Source organism: Pseudophryne corroboree, chromosome 1 (genome assembly GCF_028390025.1).
Source record: "Pseudophryne corroboree isolate aPseCor3 chromosome 1, aPseCor3.hap2, whole genome shotgun sequence".
Lineage (NCBI taxonomy): Eukaryota > Metazoa > Chordata > Amphibia > Anura > Myobatrachidae > Pseudophryne > Pseudophryne corroboree.
The window spans coordinates 493,735,230-493,744,516 of NC_086444.1; the positions used below are offsets into that span (position 1 = coordinate 493,735,230).

Below are 9,287 nucleotides of genomic sequence, written 5' to 3' on the forward strand. Positions count from 1 at the left end.
CACTTACACTGAAGCTTGGTGCAGCACCTGGAGCTCACTGCACCAAGCGCTTATACTAATGCTCCTGTATATAGAACATGGGCACAAGATCTGGCAGTATATATATATATACACACACACACACACACACACACACACACGACTATTTGCCATTACTGGCAGCTACTATTACAGCAATACTTACCGAGGGAGGGAGCTTGGCTGGTCCAGCACCAAAATTGAGGACTTGCCTGATGATGTCCATGATCGCAGCTCAGGAGGGTGAGATGGGAACTGATAATTATAAGGAGGATGCCGGGTGACAGGACGCAGTGTGCAGGAGGACAGGATGGCTGCACGCAGTATGAGTGATGATCTTCTGCTGCTGCACAATGATGTCTGAAACGGGCTTCACATCCCCGCAACCTAACTCTGTAACTATCCAGCGGAGAGGCTCTTTTCATTGGTCGATTTCACATGGAGATTTCTGATGTTGTTCTTTGATTCGCCAAACGCTGAGACCGCGGCATCTGATTGGCGGGCGGTCCACGAGCTCGGCGCGTGATCACTGTGCAGATGCAGCAAGGCTGAGTGCGGATTGCACCATCCAGCAGCGGCTACATGTGCAGGGGGCGGGGTCGCGCACTCCTCACCTGACACATGTAATGTGTATGTACTGTATACGTCCGCCGCCCTGCGGCTGCGTGTGCTTTCATCATCATCATTTACACCTGAGCAGCAGCACATCATCACATCAGCCTCATTGCTGCTGCTAGGAGAGTGTGCTCCCATGTATGACACGTTATGTGGGTGATGAGATTTGTACATAGATTTCTGCTAGATTACACACGCAAAACCTGCAAAGGCAGTGGCTAGGTCCAACCTCAGTCCTCAAAACACACAGAAAGTCTTTAATGAATGAAAGCGATACCTGAACACAGGTGGCCAAGGGGTCTGTGAACTAGGGATGGCCATCGGTCGGTTAACCATCGATGGCTACCATCGGTTATACCCTTGATGGATAAACTTGATGGTGTGAAACCCATCTGCAATGGAACTATTGATGGTTTCACCCACCAATGGGCACAGGTGCTTTAGTGTACGACAAGCTGTGGGCCAATCAAAGCTAGGGGGCAGGGCTTTGGGTGTCAGGGGTTGGGCTATGCTCCGGGTCCTGACACCTTGGAAAAACAAATACATTTGGTTGCTCTGTAACATCGATGGTGGGAAACCTACTGGTTCTCCCCATCGATAGTAAAAGTAGTTACAATCGGTCATAGACCATCAATTATTTATAATCATCGATGGTCAATGTCCAACCCTATTATGTACTAAGCCTTGGAGAGAGATAAAGTGGATGGAAATAAAGTACCAGCCACCAGACACCCGTCATTTTTGAAACTCAAGGAAGGGGGGGGGGGGGGAGAGAGAGTATTATTCTGGCATGGATCATGCCAGTATAAGTCTTCCTGCTTCGCCTCTTTACAGAGGCCTAGCGCTGATGCGTTCTGTCACTCCCTCAACTGGCTCCAGTGCACATGTGCAATATCTTACTACTATCGCAAGATCATCTGTGCACAGCCCACATCCGCAGTTGCACTGACCGTTCTTACATTGCCCTGAAGATCAGGGCACTATCTTACAGATATCGGCGCCGATAATGCCACACTTGCCACACATCACAGTCATACTTTGGGGAGAAGCGGTATCAGTGCACATAACGTGCGCTGATGACGATTTTCCCCCATAACGGAGGATCATATCTAGGGGCCACAGCCTGTAACATGGCAGTTAGGAGCTGATTGGCTGGTACTTTATCTCCACTTTATCTCTCTCCAAGGCTCATTACATAGAACCTTTAATTTGTGCCTCAGTAATTTTGATGTAACAATCTGTGATCAATCATGGATAGCCTTAAACCCTGGACTGTTAGCGTGCGTTGAGGACTGAGGTTGGGAAACACTGCTGTGTAGACACTTTCAAAAGGAGGAGTCATTTGGATGAACACAAAGCCACAGCTCTGCATGTCTGAACAAGGCAAGTATTAATGCTAATCTCACACATTTAAAATCTAAATCAGCAGTCTGCCCTTAATGACAAACGGATAGACTGCAGTGCTGTGAAGTTTGCAGACTACGGTCTCTTCTACAAGGCTAATAGGTTGGACATCCGGAAAGTATTCCCAGTGCTTCACTTTTTCCACATTATGTTATGTTACAGCCTTATTCCAAAATGGAATACATTCATATTTCCCTCAAAATTCTACACACAATACCCCATAATGACAACATGAAAAAAGTTTTTTGAGATTTTTGCAAATTTATTACAAATAAAAAACTAAGAAATCACATGTACATAAGTATTCACAGCCTTTGCTCAATACTTTGTTGATGCACCTTTGACAGCAGTTACAGCCTCAAGTCTTTTTGAATATGATGCCACAAACTTGGTACAACTATCTTTGGGCAGTTTCGCCCATTCCTCTTTGCAGCACCTCTCAAGCTCAATCAGGTTGGATGGGAAGCGTAGGTGCACAGCCATTTTCAGATCTCTCCAGAGATGTTCAATCGGATTCAAGTCTGGGCTCTGGCTGGGCCACTCAAGGACATTCACAGAGTTGTCCTGAAGCCACTCCTTCGATATCTTGGCTGTGTGCTTAGGATTGTTGTCCTTCTGAAAGATGAACCATCTCCCCAGTCTGAGGTCAAGACAGCTCTGGAGCAGGTTTTCATCCAGGATGTCTCTGTACATTGCTGCATTTATCTTTCCCTCTTTCCTGACTAGTCTCCCAATTCCTGCTGCTAAAAAACATCCCCACAGCATGATGCTGCCACCACCATGCTTCACTGTAGGGATGGTATTGGCCTGGTGATCAGCGGTGCCTGCTTTCCTCCAAACATGACGCCTGGCATTCACGCCAAAGAGTTCAATCTCATGGTCTGAGAGTCCTTCAGGTGCATTTTGGCAAACTCCATGTGCTTTTTACTAAGTAGTGGCTTCCGTCTGGCCACTCTACCATACAGGCCTGATTGGTGGATTGCTGCAGAGATGGTTGTCCTTCTGGAAGGTTCTCCTTGTCCAAAGAGGAATGTTGTAGCTCTGGCAGAGTGACCATCGGGTTCTTGGTCACCTCCCTGACTAGGGCCCTTCTCCCCCGATCACTCAGTTTAGACGGCCAGCCAGCTCTAAGAAGAGTCCTGGTGGTTCCGAACTTCTTCCATTTATGGTTGATGGAGGCCACTGTGCTCATTGGGACCTTCAAAGCAGCAGATATTTTTCTGTACCCTTCCCCAGATTTGTGCCTCGAGACAATCCTGTCTGGGAGGTCTACAGACAATTCCTTTGACTTCATGCTTGGTTTGTGCTCAGACATGCACTGTCAAGTGTGGGACCTTATATAGACAAATGTGTGCCTTTCCAAATCATGTCCAATCAACTGAATTTACCACAGGTGGACTCCAATTAAGCTGTAGGAACATCTCAAGGATGATCAGTGGAAACAAGATGCACCTGAGCTCAATTTTTTAGCTTTATGGCAAAGGCTGTGAATACTTATGTACATATGATTTCTTGTTTTATTTTATTTTTAATAAATGTGCAAAAATGTAAAAAAACTTTTCACGTTGTCATTATGGGGTATTGTGTGTAGAATTTTAAGGGAAAAATGAATTTATTCCATTTTGGAATAAGGCTGTAACATAACAATATGTGGGAAAAGTGAAGCGCTGTGAATACATTCTGGATGCACTGTATTTCCAGCCGTGCAGGTAAGCTATCAAAATGTAGGAAATAAGTTTTAAATAATTTAATAGACATTTGGGTGAACAGCTGGTGAGGTTTGATATAGACTCTGTTTTAGTGATGCTATTGAATAATGGCAGTGTATCCATCACAACAAGCCATCAGAAGGTTTCCAGCCAGTAGTTCAAGCATCAATGGTTAGTGCACAATGGGCTTAATTCATGTCTGTATGCAATGGCAGATGTTCACGCAACAGAGTGATTATCAGCAGACTGCTGCGATCGCAATGCGCATGTGTCAAGGTACCGCCACAATCTCGCTTACTATGAGGATTTCATGGAAAAGTGAGTGACAGGAAGTGACTGGTGGTGTAAACGGGGAGTGGTTGGAAAAGCACAGACATGTCATGTCCGTTTTTGGGGCGTGTATCTGCTGTCGGCTGCAAGCTCGTACGTGCAAAACATGGCACCTGCATTACTACTGCTCTGATCAACCCTTAACCTCAATGTTGCTTGCTTTTGTGTATAGGCTGTTAATGAGTACACAATTATGAACACATTTGCGATGGCTCCCGTGGGCGCATCTTCTCATTTCTGGGCGGCAGCTTCACTTGCTTTTCACATTAGCAGTTCAGTAGCCTAGAAAATTGCAATTGCTTACAAACATTAATCAGCCCCACAGCGTTGCTATGGACACTCATCTTGGGGAAAGCAGAATGGACGTAATTTTAGCATAGAATGGAAAAAGCATAGGAATAGGAATGAACAACAATGGTTACCAACCGTCCATTTCCAATAGCCATCCCTACCTACTCTGCTTGAGTCAGTAAGGCAGAGAAGATCCAGGACATTCCATTGAATGGTCAAAACCCTAATGGACCAAGGGCCTAATTCAGAGTTGATCGCAGCAGAAAATTTGTTAGCAGTTGGGCAAAACCATGTGCACTGCAGGGAGGGGGAGGGGGAGGGGGGGCAGATATAACATGTGCAGAGAGAATTAGATTTGGGTGGGGTATGTTCAAACAGAAATCTAAATTGCAGTGTATAAATAAAGCAGCCATTTACCCTACACAGAAACAATATAACCCACCCAAATCTAACTCTCTCTGCACATGTTATATCTGCCTCCCCTGCAGTGCACATGGTTTTGTCCAACTGCTAACAAAATTCCTGCTGCGATCAACTTGGAATTACCCCCATTGTTTTGCCCAACTGCTAACAAATTTGCTGCTGCGATCAACTGTGAATTACCCCCAAGTCAATTTAGTGGAATGTGATGTAGAATATCACTGCAACGTTCTAAAACGGCACATTGTGGAAACTGCGTTGAATTGGATTGTCTCCTATACTACAAGATCAGTCTAATTTCGCGCACGCATACAGTGGATATAAGTTTACATGCCATGCTTGCTCACAGTCCTAAAGTTCTGGTAGATTCCCAAATTTGAGGGAGTTTTCTTGGCTGCCCAGGAGAGTGGGCGTAGGGAACCCTCCCACTGCTTCTCCGGCACCATGTCCATGCAATGTGGTGTAGGGAATTGCAGCAAATTTTACAGGGATGGGGCTCAGATAACACAATTCATAGTGCCGCTCTCCCACCCCTCCTATGAAATTCAGCCTGCAAATCACGATTTGATCCCAATTTGTGGGATCCCAAATCCAGTTTGATCCACCCAATACTTTTAAAATATGTGATGCCAAGTGGCAGTCATCCACGCCTGGAGCTCCGCTATACAGTCAGTGGTTCTTATGTACCATAAAATTCTATGTTTCCATGTTGACAAAACACGTTTCCAGTACTACAGTCCCAGCCCTATCTGCAGCCTAAACCTACTCTTGTATTTTTGACATGCTAATTGCCTGCATTCACAATGTCGACAATGAATGACGACATAATGATTACATACAGTCAGCACTGCTTTTTGTTGCCTCAGTGCCACTAACATTGCTGCTTTTTTGTGTAAGATGCAGGCTACTTTAGGGCAGTTTGAACACTTTTGTCTGTGACAGATGTAGCCTTACCTTTTTTTGGTATATTGCCATCCTGACCTCACCACCTTTGAACATGGGCATTGTAGCTGTCCTTTGCTCTGACTACTGTTTAGGACCTGACATATTGAGGTCAACGTCCGCAATGATGTGATGAAGTCAGTGGTTCCCAAACTCAGTCCTCAAGGCACCCTAACAGTCCAGGTTTTAAGGAAAACCACTTCTAAGCACAGATGGTTAAATCAGATTGACTAAGGTACTAATTAAGTCACCTGTGCCCAAGCATGGTTATCTTTGAAGCCTGGTCCATTATGATGCCTTAAGGGCTTGTCGAGTGGCCTCCGTGCGTGTGCTTGTTCTGCCGTGCGTGCACATGCCCGCACGCTGTGTACATTGGCTCATGAGGCCCTGCGTATTAGCGCGTGGTATGAGTAAATACGGTAGCATACGCATTCGCATGGAAAAGCCACAAAGACATAACTGACATTTCAGCCACGTAGTGCATAATTACACATAGCCTACATGCACCACACCAGCAAGTTACATTTACTTTAGAAATGGAACAATAGACGGATTCAACTTTACAGGATATGAGGGGACAGAATTAGGTTAGGAGGGGGTGTTTGTTATCCAGTTGTACAGTATTTCAAGGGCAATATTCCGATGGCAGTTTGCAGAAAGTAGCACGCTCCTGCGCATAGATATGTGCAGGAATATATTATTAATATCACACTGTACTTACTGTACTCTTGAGATTCGGCTGGAACCCAGTGGAGGACATCTGCAAGTGCACCTGGACTAAGCATCGCCCACCTGTTCAAACCAACCTATGACCCCTGATGTACTGTAAATGACCAGCTCTTTGACCTATGAAAGAAGAGATTACAGTTTCCTTTGTTTCATGCTTTAGACCATTGTATAAAACCAAGCCTCCTGGCTGGCCTCAGTCTATTCTCTGAAGGTCATCTATCCAGATTGACGGAGGACCGAAACCGGGTGCGCCATCGAACAAATGTATGTATCCATTGGTTGTAGCTTCTTCTCTTGTGTTATTGTATTTCTGTTGTAACCCCCTTTTAAGTAAATATTTGTTGCTGGGTTGGGCCACAACATAACATATACAATTGGTGTCGCATTTCCTTTCCTGTTAGGGGTTAAAGTGTATAGGCCGCACGTGTAGCTATTTTGTGCTTACAGCGTGACGGCGTGCTTATGCAACGTGTACACATTTCATAGAGGTTTAACAGACACGCGATTAGAGGTTGCAGCAGCCTGAACATCTGTGTATTTAAGGTATTGCTATTTGTTCCTGTAAGTTAATTGAAATTAATAGGCTGCATTTGAGAACCTCTGGACAAAGGGCCTGAGTCATGATTGTAGGTAAAGCAAAAAAAAAAAAAAAAAGCAAGTAACTTTGCGTCTGGAACAAACCATGGAGGTGATTCAGACCTGATCGCTGGGCTGCTAATTTTGCTGTCTTGTGTTCAGACAGTCGCCGCGCAAGGGGCAAGGCCGTCTTAACAGCAGTGTAGGCCCCTTGGCAAAGCAATGCACTGGGGGCCCCTACCCATTCTCCAGTGGTAGAGGTGGGCTGTGCTATCAGCGGCAGCTTTGATGTCCCACAGGTGGTAGGGGGTGTTCTATCTTCCGCTCAGCATGTAGGACCTGGAGCAGTAATTTCTGCTAATTACTCCTTTACTGCACAGATGGAGGGAGATGGGGCGGGAGGGAGAACACTAAACTGTAGAAGGGGCATTGGGCTGAATGAAGGGTCCCCGGTACATGACTTCCAGGGTGGTAGTGGGTGTTTAATACACAGGGGAGGGGTGGATGGTAGAGTTGGTTTAATATTCATTATTTTCCGGTGGGAGGGCAGCTTGCTTGACTGCAGATATCTCCAGTTCCTGGAAATAGATTTCTTAGATTTTAATGGGCTAAAAATCTAGAGAGTCCCATCTTTTTATGTAGGTACTGGGGACTTGGGTATCAGAGTTTAGCAGCCAGAGCAATCTACAGATGAAAATATAAAACTGCGTACCAGGCGTGAAGCTGGAGCAGGGACCAGCTGCTTGAAGGCTGATATCTCTGATTCTGGGCATAGTAGAGACAAACTGCCAGTGTTCACTGAAAGGGGAGAGTCCCAGCTTTTGGAGTATATCTTCAGAAAAACTCTAAATCAGACAGAAACTGAGAGATCTGGTTGGGAAGAGCAATTAAAAGGCTCGGATGGGGACCACTGCTTTGAAGCCGGATATCTCCGGTTCCCCAGGGCCGATTTTCAAAAATCTGGTACCCCTGTAAAAAGGGGACCCTCAGCTATCAACCTAGGGCCTTTAGACTTCTGGGTCCCTTGGGCAAATACCCATTTAGACCATATGAAAAGACGGCCTTGCCAAGGGAAGTGTATATTCGCCCATGCAAGTGTGCGATCGCATGTGTACACCGTGCTACAAATGTCCCTCAGCGGACAGCTGCAAATCCACCTGTCGCTGTTCGGCGATGCCTGTTTGGCAACGCGCATGTGCATTGCGGTGCATAAGCACGCGCAGTCTATCGATAATTGCCCGTTGTGCGAAAATTGCACAGCAGCGATCAGGTCATAATCGTGCCCCATGTTGCCATGTAAGGGGAACAAATACTGTACATTAATTTTTTGTCTGTGCAGGGTAAATACTGGCTGTTTTTGCATATAGCCCACAAATGTTAACCAGCTATGTACTCATAAGGAGGATAATTTAGGTGCTGCTTAACCTCAACGCATTTCTCCGCCTGTTTATAGTATCAGTGGCTTCCTCAGAAGATGGAGGCTGTTTTGTTTTGCTAAGGGGATGAGAGTTTCACAAGTTTTATCATCCGAACTGGTAGCATAGGCTAGCCAGTATAAATTTCCATGTGTTTAACTTATATCTACAAAACTTGGCTTGGTTTAAGCCAGTGGTAAAAAATGGTGGTGGCAGTGCCCAGTGAGCCTTCCCCTGCAGCTCCCACTTAACTGCTGCCAATTTAACTTAGGGCCTAATTCAGACATGATCGCTCCTCTGTGAATTTGCAGAGGTTTACTATCAGATAGTCGGCGCCCAGCCAGAGTGAAAATCCGCCCCATGCAAGTCTGCGTACGCCGTATGAAAAGCTTTGCAAATGCTGGTCAGCTGCAAATCCGTTCGCAACTCACAATAGAATTTTTTTTCCAATCTGCGCAATCTCTGCACAGCCCAGGACTTACTCCTACAGTGCAAAAGAAACAGGCTGATTCGGGTGGAGCCGACGTCACACACCTGCCCTGACAACGCTTGGGAACGCCTGCGTTTTTTGAGACACTCCCAGAAAACGGCCAAGCAATGTTTTACCTAAATATTTGTACACCTTTAACTGTAATTGTCAGTAGAGAAACAATGGGTTTTGGATTTATTAAGGTACCAAATAATATTAAAATGGAGGATATAAAGTCACCAGAGAGCTACCTGGTGTAAACATTCCAAGTGTGACAGAACGGAAGTTAAGAAAGATCAGAAATAGTCAGAGTTCATGCCACTGATGTCACAATTCACATCACAATCACTAATAGTAATTCAGAGATGG

At 45.5% G+C, this 9,287-nt stretch overlaps 1 protein-coding gene across 1 annotated transcript in view; it reads right to left on the bottom strand.

Moving 5' to 3' along the window:
- The window catches only part of PSAT1 (phosphoserine aminotransferase 1), a 44,055-nt gene extending 43,496 nt beyond the window's left edge, over positions 1-559 (bottom strand). The window contains exon 1 of the mRNA XM_063913830.1: positions 185-559. Coding sequence (XP_063769900.1) covers positions 185-244 — 60 coding nt within the window. The 5' untranslated portion in view covers positions 245-559. The remainder of the gene's footprint in view (positions 1-184) is intronic.
- Between the last annotated feature and the right edge of the window lie 8,728 nt (positions 560-9,287).